This window comes from Bombina bombina, chromosome 1 (assembly GCF_027579735.1).
Source record: "Bombina bombina isolate aBomBom1 chromosome 1, aBomBom1.pri, whole genome shotgun sequence".
NCBI classification, from domain to species: Eukaryota; Metazoa; Chordata; class Amphibia; order Anura; family Bombinatoridae; genus Bombina; species Bombina bombina.
In genome coordinates this window covers 1343447270-1343461491 of record NC_069499.1, presented here as the reverse complement: position 1 = coordinate 1343461491, position 14222 = coordinate 1343447270, and the positions used below count along the sequence as shown (strand labels likewise).

The 14222-nt window shown below is 41.8% G+C and overlaps 1 protein-coding gene across 4 annotated transcripts in view; it reads right to left on the bottom strand.

Moving 5' to 3' along the window:
* CCDC102A (coiled-coil domain containing 102A) overlaps window positions 1-14222 on the bottom strand; it is a 365633-nt gene that overhangs the window by 55280 nt on the left and 296131 nt on the right. For all 4 annotated transcript variants that reach the window (XM_053702750.1, XM_053702734.1, XM_053702742.1 and 1 more), the window contains exon 8: window positions 9323-9426. In XM_053702750.1, the coding sequence (XP_053558725.1) occupies window positions 9323-9426 (104 nt within the window). The remainder of the gene's footprint in view (window positions 1-9322; window positions 9427-14222) is intronic.

The following is a 14222-nucleotide window of genomic DNA, read 5'->3' as shown; positions in this document are numbered from 1 at the left end:
AAATAACCGATAATATACTATAGAGTTGTGTACACTTAATAGCATACGAAATGTAATGTCTTGCATCCACAGAGACAGGAGTTCTGCCCATGTAAAAATAATTATTTGCTTAACAGAATAGAGTACAGAATCTGCATGATGTACATTACAGCAAATATTATACCGAAGGGTATGAAGTGTACAAAAGTATATAAAATGCAGACTGAAGTAAAAAAAAAAAAAAAAAAACAGAATTTATGCTTACCTGATAAATTACTTTCTCCAACGGTGTGTCTGGTCCACGGCGTCATCCTTACTTGTGGGATATTCTCCTCCCCAACAGGAAATGGCAAAGAGCCCAGCAAAGCTGGCCATATAGTCCCTCCCAGGCTCCGCCTACCCCAGTCATTCGACCGACGGACAGGAGGAAATATATATAGGAGAAACCATATGGTAACGTGGTGACTGTAGTTAGAGAAAATAATTCATCAGACCTGATTAAAAAACCAGGGCGGGCCGTGGACCGGACACACCGTTGGAGAAAGTAATTTATCAGGTAAGCATAAATTCTGTTTTCTCCAACATAGGTGTGTCCGGTCCACGGCGTCATCCTTACTTGTGGGAACCAATACCAAAGCTTTAGGACACGGATGAAGGGAGGGAGCAAATCAGGTCACCTAAACGGAAGGCACCACGGCTTGCAAAACCTTTCTCCCAAAAATAGCCTCCGAAGAAGCAAAAGTATAAAATTTGTAAAATTTGGCAAAAGAGTGCAGTGAAGACCAAGTCGCTGCCTTACATATCTGGTCAACAGGAGCCTCGTTCTAGAAGGCCCATGTGGAAGCCACAGCCCTAGTGGAGTGAGCTGTGATACTTTCAGGAGGCTGCCGTCCGGCAGTCTCAAAAGCCAATCTGATAATGCTTTTAAGCCAAAAGGAAAGAGAGGTAGAAGTTGCTTTTTTTTTTTTTACCTCTCCTTTTACCAGAATAAACAACAAACGAAGAAGATGTTTGTCTGAAATCTTCAGTAACCTCTAAATAGAATTTTAGAGCACGGACTACGTCCAAATTGTGTAACAAACGTTCCTTCTTTGAAACTGGATTCGGACACAAAGAAGGTACAACTATCTCCTGGTTAATATTTTTGTTGGAAACAACCTTCGGAAGAAAACCAGGCTCAGTACGCAAAACCACCTTATCTGCATGGACCAGATAGGGCGGAGAACACAGCAGAGCAGATAACTCAGAAACTCTTCTAGCAGAAGAAATTGCAACCAAAAAACAAAACTTTCCACGATAATAACTTAATATCTACGGAATGTAAGGGTTCAAACGGGACCCCTTGAAGAACTGAAAGAACTAGATTAAGACTCCAGGGAGGAGTCAAAGGTCTGTAAACAGGCTTGATTCTAACCAGAGCCTGAACAAACGCTTAAACGTCTGGCACAGCTGCCAGCCTTTTGTGAAGTAAAACAGATAAAGCAGAGAGCTGTCCCTTCAGAGAACTTGCAGATAATCCTTTCTCCAAACCTTCTTGTAGAAAGGAAAGAATCTTAGGAATTTTTATCTTGTTCCATGGGAATCCTTTAGATTCACACCAACAGATATATTTTTTCCATATTTTATGGTAAATTTTTCTAGTTACAGGCTTTCTAGCCTGAATAAGAGTAGCTATTACAGAATCTGAAAACCCACGCTTTGATAGAATCAAACGTTCAATCTCCAAACAGTCAGTTGGAGGGAAACCAGATTCGGATGTTCGAATGGACCCTGAACAAGAAGGTCCTGTCTCAAAGGTAGCTTCCATGGTGGAGCCGATGACATATTCACCAGGTCTGCATACCAAGTCCTGCGTGGCCACGCAGGAACTATCAAGATCACCGAAGCCCTCTCCTGATTGATCCTGGCTACCAGCCTGGGAATGAGAGGAAACGGTGGGAATACATAAGCTAGGTTGAAGATCCAAGGTGCTACTATTGTATCCACTAGAGTCGCCTTGGGATCCCTGGATTTGGACCCGTAACAAGGGACCTTGAAGTTCTGACGAGAGGCCATCAGATCCATGTCTGGAATGCCCCATAATTGAGTTATTTGGGCAAAGATTTCCGGATGGAGTTCCCACTCCCCCGGATGCTCCTCCATCACCAGGGAACTCCTTGTTCCCCCCTGATGGTTGATATATGCAACAGTCGTCATGTTGTCTGATTGACACCTTATGAATTTGGCCTTTGCTAGTCGAGGCCAAGCCTTGAGAGCATTGAATATCGCTCTCAGTTCCAGAATGTTTATCGGGAGAAGAGAGTCTTCCCGAGACCATAGACCCTGAGCTTTCAGTGGTTCCCAGACCGCGCCCCAGCCCACTAGACTGGCGTCGGTCGTGACAATGACCCACTCTGGTCTGCGGAAGCTCATTCCCTGTGACAGGTTGTCCAGGGTCAGCCACCAACGGAGTGAATCTCTGGTCCTTTGATCTACTTGGATCGTCGGAGACAAGTCTGTATAATCCCCATTCCACTGTCTGAGCATGCACAGTTGTAATGGTCTTAGATGAATTCGTGCAAAAGGAACTATGTCCATTGCCGCAACCATCAAACCTATTACTTCCATGCACTGCGCTATGGAAGGAAGAAGAACAGAATGAAGTACCTGACAAGAGCTTAGAAGTTTTATTTTCTGGCCTCTGTCAGAAAAATCTTCATTTCTAAGGAAACTATTATTGTTCCCAAGAAGGGAACTCTTGTTGACGGGGACAGAGAACTTTTTTCTATGTTCACTTTCCACCTGTGAGATCTGAGAAAGGCTAGGACAATGTCCGTATGAGCCCTTGCTTTTGACAGAGACGACACTTGAATCAGGATGTCGTCCAAGTAAGGTACTACTGCAATGCCCCTTGGTCTTAGCACCGCTAGAAGGGACCCTAGTACCTTTGTGAAAATCCTTGGAGCAGTGGCTAATCCGAATGGAAGTGCCACAAACTGGTAATGCTTGTCCAGAAAGGCGAACCTTAGGAACCGAAGATGTTCCTTGTGGATAGGAATATGTAGGTACGCATCCTTTAAATCCACCGTGGTCATGAATTGACCTTCCTGGATGGTAGGAAGGATCGTTCGAATGGTTTCCATTTTGAACGATGAAACCCTTAGAAACTTGTTTAGAATCTTGAGATCTAAAATTAGTCTGAATGTTCCCTCTTTTTTGGGAACTATGAACAGGTTGGAGTAAAACCCCATCCCTTGATCTCCTAATGGAACAGGATGAATCACTCCCATTCTTGACAGGTCTTCTACACAATGTAAGAACGCCTGTCTTTTAATTTGGTTCGAAGATAATTGAGACCTGTGGAACCTTCCCCTTGGGGGTAGTTCTCTGAATTCCAGGAGATAACCTTGAGAAACTATTTCTAGCGCCCAAGGATCCTGAATATCTCTTGCCCAAGCCTGAGCAAAGAGAGAAAGTCTGCCCCCCACCAGATCCGGTCCCGGATTGGGTGCCAACACTTCATGCTGTTTTGGTAGCAGTGGCAGGTTTCTTGGCCTGCTTACCCTTGTTCCAGCCTTGCATCGGTCTCCAGGCTGGCTTGGTTTGAGAAGTATTACCCTCTTACTTAGAGGGTGTAGAATTTGAGGCTGGTCCGTTTCTGCGAAAGGGACGAAAATTTGGCTTATTTTTAGCCTTAAAAGACCTATCCTGAGGAAGGGCGTGGCCCTTTCCCCCAGTGATGTCTGAAATAATCTCTTTCAAGTCAGGGCCAAACAGTGTTTTACCCTTGAAAGGGATGTTAGGTAATTTAGTCTTGGAGGACACATCCGCTGACCAAGACTTTAGCCAAAGCGCTCTGCGCGCCACGATAGCAAACCCTGAATTATTCGCCGCTAATCTAGCTAATTGCAAAGCGGCATCTAAAATAAAAGAGTTAGCCAATTTAAGTGCTTGAACTCTGTCCATAACCTCCTCATACGAAGATTCTTTATTGAGCGACTTTTCTAGTTCTTCGAACCAGAAACACGCAGCTGTAGTGACAGGAACAATGCATGAAATTGGTTGTAGAAGGTAACCTTGCTGAACAAACATCTTTTTAAGCAAACCCTCTAACTTTTTATCCATAGGATCTTGAAAGCACAACTATCTTCTATAGGAATAGTAGTGCGTTTGTTTAGAGTAGAAACCGCCCCCTCGACCTTGGGGACTGTCTGCCATAAGTCCTTTCTGGGGTCGACTATAGGAAATAATTTCTTAAATATAGGGGGAGGAACAAAAGGTATGCCGGGCCTTTCCCACTCCTTATTTACTATGTCCGCCACCCGCTTGGGTATAGGAAAAGCATCAGGGGACACCGGAACCTCTAGGAACTTGTCCATCTTACATCATTTCTTTGGAATGACCAAATTGTCACAATCATCCAGAGTAGATAATACCTCCTTAAGTAGTGCGTGGAGATGTTCTAATTTAAATTTAAATGTTACAACATCAGGTTCAGCTTGTTGAGAAATTTTCCCTGAATCTGAAATTTCTCCCTCAGACAAAACCTCCCTCCTGGCCCCTTCAGATTGGTGTGAGGGCATGTCAGAACAGTTATCATCAGCGTCCTCTTGCTCTTCAGTGTTTAAAACAGAGCAAGCGCGCTTTCTCTGATAAGTAGGCATTTTGGATAAAATGTTTGCAATAGAATTATCCATTACAGCCGTTAATTGTTGCATGGTAATAAGTATTGGCGCACTAGATGTACTAGGGGCCTCTTGTGTGGGCAAAACTGGTGTAGACACAGAAGGGGATGATGCAGTACCATGCTTACTCCCCTCATTTGAGGAATCATCATGAGCAATATCATTATCTATGGCATTATTGTCCCTACTTTGTTTGGACACTATGACACAATTATCACATATATTTAAATGGGGAGAAACCTTGGCTTTTATACATATAGAACATCGTTATCTGATGGTTCAGACATGTTAAACAGGCTTAAACTTGTCAACAAAGCACAAAAAACGTTTTACAATAAAACCGTTACTGTCACTTTAAATTTTAAACTGAACACACTTTATTACTGAATATGTGAAAAAGTATGAAGGAATTGTTCACCACAGTATCTTAAAGCCTTAAATGTATTGCACACCAAATTTGAAAGCTTTAACCCTTAAAATAACGGAACCGGAGCCGTTTTTACATTTAACCCCTATACAGTCCCAGGTATCTGCTTTGCTGAGACCCAACCAAGCCCAGAGGGGAATACGATACCAAATGATGCCTTCTATAAGCTTTTTCAGTGGTTCTTAGCTCCTCACACATGCATCTGCATGCCTTGCTTTCCAAAAACAACTGCGCATTAGTGGCGCGAAAATGAGGCTCTGCCTATGACTAGAAAAGGCCCCCAGTGAAAAAGGTGTCCAATACAGTGCCTGCCGTTTTTTTTAAAACAATCCCCAAGATTATAATAACTATTAATAGTTATAATCTGCCAAATATGCTTAGTAAAGTAATCGTTTTAGCCCAGAAAAATGTCTACCAGTTTTTTAAGCCCTAATGAAGCCCTTTATTCTTATACTAAACTAAGAAAATGGCTTACCGGTTCCCATAGGGAAAATGACAGCTTCCAGCATTACCAAGTCTTGTTAGAAATGTGTCATACCTCAAGCAGCAAAAGTCTGCTCACTGTTTCCCCCAACTGAAGGTAATTCATCTCAACAGTCCTGTGTGGAAACAGCCATCGATTTTAGTAACGGTTGCTAAAATCATTTTCCTCTTACAAACAGAAATCTTCATCTCTTTTCTGTTTCAGAGTAAATAGTACATACCAGCACTATTTTAAAATAACAAACTCTTGATTGAAGAATAAAACTACATTTAACACCAAAAAAACTCTTAGCCATCTCCGTGGAGATGTTGCCTGTGCAACGGCAAAGAGAATGACTGGGGTAGGCGGAGCCTGGGAGGGACTATATGGCCAGCTTTGCTGGGCTCTTTGCCATTTCCTGTTGGGGAGGAGAATATCCCACAAGTAAGGATGACGCCGTGGACCGGACACACCTATGTTGGAGAAATCTGCTTACATCCCCTGGCAATAATTGGAGTACAATGCGTAATTCACTTTTAAATAACTATTAATAGCAAAGATAGTTATAATAAATGGTAATGGCACCATATGTTATTATGTTTAGTACAATATATAATTGCACATGTTATAATTAATTGGGTACACTGCAGATCACATAAGAATGTGCTATGGTGTAGAGCTGCCTAAAGGTCCTTGTAAAATAACACTTTCAGAGAGGATGTTTATCAATTCTGAACCTTAGGTTATCAGCACAAGAAATATTTAGCATATTTACCTTAGGGAACTGAGTTAAAACCCCAGATTTACGCTTACTAAGTTTGGGGACAGCCATTAAACAAACAGTCACTATTTTGTATATTTTATCTTTAGCTTCAGCAGTAAAAACAGTAGTTTTCCCCATGATTGTCAAGTACAGGAAGAATTCCCTCTGATCAGTAGACTGTTGCCACTGATATGTATGCAACATTTGAGGTATACAATTCTTACAGATTTGAGTGACCTGTCATACTGGAACATCTTTGCAAAATAAACATATATATGTATATAGAGGGATAGCGGTAGCAGACTCCTCTACGGAAATATCAGTGGGGACAGAAATATTTTGTTCCATGTGTGAACTTTTTATGTAACAATATACAAATACAGTACAGACAAAACCTGGTAGAGCGCCCACTACACTCTAAAACACTCCATCAGACACTTATACAATCTCCCAATGTAATCAGCTTTATAGCCCCCAGAAATAAGAAGATGCCCTTATGTACCCCCTTGCAGCTCCTGTGTGAGTATTCCTGGTATAGTTAGGCATTGAAAATCAGGTTAGAATCTGTTTAGAAGGAGGCCCTAACTGTTGTAGTTGAAATCTAATCACAGAGGCTTCGGATTGAGAGAGAGAAAAGCCCGGGAACTGAGGGGGCGGAGCTACCGCGGGGAGTAAAGCAGGTGTCTTTGTATAATAAAAAAAACACACTTTTGGCTGTTTGTGAATAAAATATAGTCCACCAAGCATAATAAGCGTATAAACCCGCATCATGTGCCAAGATATTGCCGGTTCTCATAAAGGGCCATACACATAATTCTTTTAAGTGCTCAAATAATAATCCCTAAAGCTGCCAGATGGTTGAAAGGGGTCAGAGGCTTCCCTTATAATGTTCCCAATGTTAGTAGAACTGTTAGGGACATGATATGGAGAAGAAATTGTGTCATGATGGGAGCAGGTTAAGTCCCCTGTGTCAGAGTACCTACAAATAACCTCTGGGCTGTGTCTGTGCTGTGTAAAAGCACATAGATCTGAGCTCCCAATTTGTAATCCATTAGCAAGTAGTTGGAACAACCTCTATTCTCAACCATCTCCTACGAGGCCAAGAACAAAACTAAGAGAGAGATTGGAGGTAAGAGGGTTTTAAAGCTCTTGAATAGGTCTTGACCTCCTCCTAGTGGCGGGAAATATATCCCATATGTTATGGAGGACTGTGGACCATCATCATTTTACAAAAGAAAGAAATATTAACCTACCTCAAGGACTACATAGGGTGAAAAAAAGGTATTTATAAACCCATGCCTAATATGCCTGCTATAATAGTCCCCAGGCTATGATATACCCATAAGTGAGTACCTACTAATAGCCTACAGGCTAAGCAGGTTCCAACAACCACCCCCACACTTACCTTATAGGCACCCATACTACTGGACTTACTGTAACCAGAAAGAACTGCTTACAGTAGATAGCCAATCCAGTGCTGTACAAGTAACAACAGAGGATCTACATATATGGAATATAATGTTGAACCAAAAGGAGGAGGCTAGGGACCGGTCCATACTCCAAAGAAATCCCTCTGGCCAAACTGTAGCTCTCTGAGGGGAAACTGGACCTCAAATCAGTCTGAAAACCCTTCTTACAAACACCTGGAATACCTTCCTTCTACAAATGAAAAGATAAGACTAGTTTCCAGTAAGGTGGGAGAAGTTTTAAGGGCTCTTGGAGTTTTGGGATCTTTGCCTCCTCCTAGTGGCCAGGAGTATAATTCCCAGGAGTCATGGATTGTGGGCTCTCACCACCTTTATGAAAGAAAAAACACAAGAAACAGAATCAATTGCCATATAAACTTAATTATTTATTTCTCCTGTCATTTCTATGTAATTTAAAATATTTACAAGCCAAGCCCTACTTCATATCTATTCTTAATTAGCATTAGCAGGGAGTTTTAAAGAACATACAAACAAAATGACAGTGGATCCTACCAATACGGCTAGTGATGGTTTAAGTTTGCCTATTAAAATATGATTGCAGGTAAAATGTTAGTTTACTTGAAAATCTTTCATACCAGGAATGTTTTTTAATTTATTGCAACACCACACAAAAGTTTTGTAATAAGAATGTGTTAAACATTTTGCAATCTATTTTCATTACTTATTTTGTTTACTTACTTTGTGGGTTTTACAGTTCTATAAAATGGCAGTACACATTGCAGATTTTACAAGCCTAACCCTGCTACCAATATGTCCCTTATTTGATTTTCCAAATTCTGAGAATCTAAAGTGCGCATTGCAGATTTCAAAATCAAAGCTACATATTTGTCCATAATTCGCCTAACATACTAGAGAGCAATTTAAGTTTTGCTAAAAAAAAAAAAAAAGCAAAAAACAAATCTGGATTGGCTCCTTCAAGTAAAGTAAACACTGGAGAGAGTATGGTCACTGTACAACAATTGCAGCAAAGTCTTAATGCATTCAGAAAGTGTTTACTTAATATAAATATACAGGTATACCTTGCTCATTCAGCGGGTGAGGGACCAGAGCCCCACTGTAAAGTGAAAACCTTCTAACAGTGAAACAAGGCTTTTTACTTGCCAGTGCATTTAAAAACATGTTTGAACTAACAAATATTAGGTGTGCAATAGCACTAAATTTAGTTGAATACTGTACTGTGCTAGTGTTAAATTAATTCTCAATAAAAACTGTACAGTACCTGTAAAATAATTAGAATTACTGTAGTAAAATATGCCAGACTACGACACTGAGAGCTCTGCAATACTGTAAACTGACTAAACTGCGTGAAACAAAATGGTGCCAGTCGCCTTTCTTAAAATTTCACTATGAGTACAGTAATATTTCAAAATCTTTGGAGGTTGAACTTCAGCTCCATATTAGCGCTGTATTAGTAAAGCGAGATATACCTGTATAAGACTACACAAAAGTCATGTCTTTGCAAGGTGTTAAACCTTCAACTTGGAGCAAACTAATATTTCATGTATAAGTAAACAAATTATCATGGTCCCAATAGAGTACCTGGACTGCATATGTTCCAGTTGTACTTGTAGGTTTTCATTCAGCTCAGTTTGCTCATCCAAGGACCTCTGCAACTTTCGAATTTGGTTCTGTGCTTCATCCAGCTGCAATTAAGGAATAGACCTTAGTGAAACAGGCTGTATTAAAGCTGTTAAAACCATAGCACACACAGTAAATATACAAATTAATGAAAGCAGTAGGTTCAGATGTGAACACTGTGTTCTATTATTCTAGATCATACCAAGGTTGTTATTTATGTAGCAATATAGTTTTGTTTTGCAGGATTTAATACTATACAAAATTAAATGCTGTGGGGATATTAGCAAACCTAATCTGTTTTTTTAAGTCTTATTATTTGTACAGATTGTGTATGTGGCAAAGCAGGGACAAACTTAAAGGGACAGTAAATGTTAGTAAACAATTGCAGCAAGAAAAACTTTACTAACAGTAATTTGCAATACTCCTGAAAAAGTATTAAAAACATCAGTTTTCAATCTTTATTTTACCTTTAAAAGTGACACTCAGTTCCTGGTACTGGCCACTCCATGTAAGCAGTTTTATTTATTTATTTTTAAATAAGCAAACCTATACCCCACAAGTATATATAACCAAACTGGTTCTCGGGACCACCTTAACCTGAAAGAAACCTTTCCAAATTAACAGCTAAAGATCCATCCAATGTATGGTTTCAAAAAGAGGGGCTCGAAGTTCTCTCAACACAAAAACATAAATTATGCTTACCTGATAATTTCATTTCCATCGAGGGGAGGAGAGTCCACAGCTTGATTCATTACTATTGGGAATTAGGAACCTGGCCACTAGGAGAAAGCAAAGACACCCCAGCCAAAGGCTTAAATACCTCCCCCACTTCCCTCATCCCCCAGTCATTCTGCCGAGGGAACCAGGAACAGTAGGATAAATATCAGGGTATAAATAGTGCCAGAAGATGATTACATTTAGGTCTGCCCATCGGAGACATGTGCGGGAGCCCTCAATGGAAATTAAATGATCAGGTAAGCATAATTTATGTTTTCCATCTAAAGGGGAGGAGAGTCCACAGCTTCATTCATTACTATTGGGAACATATACCCAAGCTCTAGAGGACACTGAATGAAACCGGGAGGGCAAAAAGGCGGACCCTAATCTGAGGGCACCACAGCAAAAACATAAAACTTGTAAAACTTTGTAAAAGTGTGTAAGGATGACCAGGTAGCCGCCTTACAAATCTGCTCCATGAAGCCACAGCTCTAGTTGAATGAGCCGTGATCCTCTGTTAGGCTTATATCCCGCTGTCTCGTAAGCCAAGCGAATCAAGCTCCTCAACCAAAAAGACAAAGAAATAGCAGAGGCCCTTTGTCCCTTGCACTTCCCAGAATACACCACAAAAAGAGATTTAGACTGTCTGAAATCCTTTGTAGCCTGAAGATAAAACTTCAAGGCACGAACCATATCCAGGTTATGAACTAACCTCTCCTTTGAAGAAGAAGGGTTAGGACACAAAGAAGGAACAACTATTTCCTGATTGATGTTACGGTTAGACACTACCTTGGGGAGAAAACCCAACCCAGTGCGAAGTACAGCCTTATCCACATGAAACATCATATAAGGAGGATCACATTGCAAGGCAGCTAGTTCCGATACCCTACGTGCCGATGCAATAGCCAACAGGAAAAGAACCTTCCAGGAAAGAATCTTGATGTCTATGGAATGCATAGGTTCAAACAGAACCCTCTGTAAAACCTTAAGCACTAAGTTTAAGCTCCAAGGTGGAGCCGACTATCTAAAGACAGGCCTGATTCTAGACAGAGCCTGAACAAAAGATTGGATGTCAGGGAGCTCAGCAAGTCTCCTATGCAGCAAGACAGATAAATGCCGAAATCTGTCCTTTTAGGGAACTAGCGGCAAGACCCTTCTCCAAACCATCTTGGAGAAAGGATAGAATCCTGGATACCTTCCCCTTATTCCAAGGATATCCATGCTTCTAACACCAGGACAAGTAAGTCCTCCACACCTTATGGTAGATGCGATGAGTGACTGGCTTCCTTGCCTGAATTAAAGTATCAATCACACCTTCAGAAAATCCTCTCTTGGCTAAGACTAGGCGTTCAATCTCCACGCAGTCAGCTTCAGAGAATCCAGATTTCGATGTTGAAAGGTGCCCTGTTCTAGTAGATCCCTGCGGCAGGGTAACCTCCACGGCGTAGAGGATGACATCCCCACCAGATCCGCAAACCAGGTCTATCTCCGGCATTCCCCATCTAAAACAAATCTCCGCAAACACCTCAGGATGGAGAGACCATTCCCCAGGATGGAAGGATTGTCTGCTGATAAAGTCCGCTTCCCTGTTGTCCACACCCGGAATGTGAATCGCTGAAAGCGAGCAGTCGTGGGATTCCGCCCACTCCAGAATCTGAGACACCTCCCTCATCACGAGGAAGCGCCTCGTCCCCCCCTGATGGTTGATGTAAGCCACCGAGGTAATGTTGTCGGACTGGAATCTAATGAACCTGACCGACCCCAGAGAAGGCCATGCCTTCAGAGCATTGTAAATTGCTTGTAGTTCCAGGATGTTGATTAGAAGGAGAGACTCCTCCCTGGACCACTTCCCTTGTGCCATCCTGGCACCCCAAACAACACTTATCCTGTCAGACTGGCATCCGTGGTCACAATCTCCCAGGACAGTCTCAAGAAGGATGTCGCCATGGACAGTTGCTCCGGACGAATCCACCAAGAGAGGGAGTTCAGAGTCCGAGCATCCATGGATATCAGCTGTGATAGATCTGAATGATCGCCGTTCCACTGTCTCAACATGCACAATTGAAGAGGTCTGAGATGGAACCTGGCGAATGGGATGACATCTATGCTTGAAACCATGAGACCTATCACCTCCATACATTGAGCCACCGATGGGCTTGGGGAAGACTGAAGGGCAAGACAGGTGGACGCAAGCTTCCTGCGCCGCTGATCTGTGAGAAATTTCTTCATGGACATAGAGTCTATTATCGTGCCCAGGAACTCCTCCCTGTTGCTGGGAATCAGGGAACTCTTTCCTGAAATGATCTTCCAACCGTGAGATTGGAGCAGAAGAAGAAGAGCCCTCGAATGATCCTCTGCAAGGCTGAACGACAGCGCCTGAACTAGGATGTCGTACAGGTAAGGCACCACAGCAATGCACCTGGATCTGGCCTCTGCAAGCAGCGCCCCCAGAACCTTCGTGAAGACTCTCTGGGCTGTTGCCAGACCAAAAGGAAGGGCCGCAAACTGATAATGTTGGTCCAGAAACGCAAATCTTAGGAATTTGAAGTGGTCCCTGTGAATTGGCACATGAAGGTAAGCGTCCAAGTCTACAGTTGTCATGAACTGTCCCTCTTGAACTAAGGGCAGAAAAGAACTGATCGTTTCCATTTTGAACAATGGAACACTCAAAAACATTAGGTCCAGAATCGGGCGGAACGTGCCCTCTTTCTTTGGAACCACAAAAAGGTTGGAATAGTACCCTAGACCCCTTTCTGCTAGGGGTACTGGTACAATAACCCAGAAAGAGGCGAGCTCTATCACACACTCTAGAAAGGCCTCTCTCTTCTCTGGTCTTGTAAGGAAAGTGGTTACAGTAATTGCTCATGTGACACTTGCTTAAACTTGTGTGACTTTGCCTTTAAGAGAGTGTGCCTTTAACAGAGTAAAAGACATTAATTAACTTCAAGTAGATGACACTGGATTTTGCTAAGTCATGCTACAAGTGGTAAACAACCGATGGATGCTGATGATAAGAAGTCAAAACCCAGACAGAACAAGGGTGTAACCTTGGCAGGGGTCACTTACTGACATTAAGGAACACATTGGTATAGGGGCTAATGCCATGGTAATATTGTTAATTATTATTAGGTGCAATAGGCTAAGTAATATTAATTGCAATAGGCTAAGTAATAAAGCCATTATTGATGTTTAGCTATTAATTATATCTATGGAAAGATTGTTAAAACTATTATTGATGTATTTGACAAAAGTAACTGCATAAGACCACATAATTAATGTTAGGCAGAAAAACATGTTTGTTTGAAACTAAAGATGACGGCATTGCAGTTTAGGAATACGTCAGAGATAGTACCTGGGCATGCCCTGATAAGCTTGGTTGAGGCTAAGACAGACTGGCCAGATGTCTTGGGCCACGGCCAATCTCAGAGGGAGAGGTCTCAGGATCTGTGGAGTTGCGCCAAAACTGTTACACAAGTGAACAGTATAAAGAGGGGTACATCTAGGCAATCTGATTGTGTCATGTCTGATGTCTGAGTCTGAGAGTCTGAGTGTCTGAGCGTCTGTGTATTTTTGGTGTGTGTATTGAGTGTACTTTTGGGGCCTGTGGATGGACGCATCCTCAGTGTTGTTTCCCGCTGATCGCCTGTTTTTCTCCTGGTCCAAAGATTGCCCAGATGTCCCCTCCCATTGCGCCCCAGAAGCGGCAGGATAGGATAATGCAAACAGAGATCACGGTGATGTATTAATTTCTAGGTATAAAACTAGCTAGACTTGTTTTAGTGGTAATACAACATAAGATTGTTATCAGTCGTTGCGCAGGCAACTAAATGTAACTGAAAACTGTATAGATAATTGTATCTAGAATTGTTTATATAAGCAGTGCAATTGCATAGAGTGTTATAAGTATGAATAGTGGTTTGTGGTATTTTGTTTCCATGATTATGTTGCGGAATAAACCATCATTGTTATTATAAGATTGTGAAAACCTGTGTAATGTGTCAGTCATTTCCTTGTTGAAAAGTGATATATGATAACATCATATCAGTGATGTGCGGTGACTTCAGAGGCTGGTGAGGCAGTGGCTAGCAATCGGATACACCTTCATTCTTTAGATATCCTTTGTTGAAGAAATAGCAATGCACAT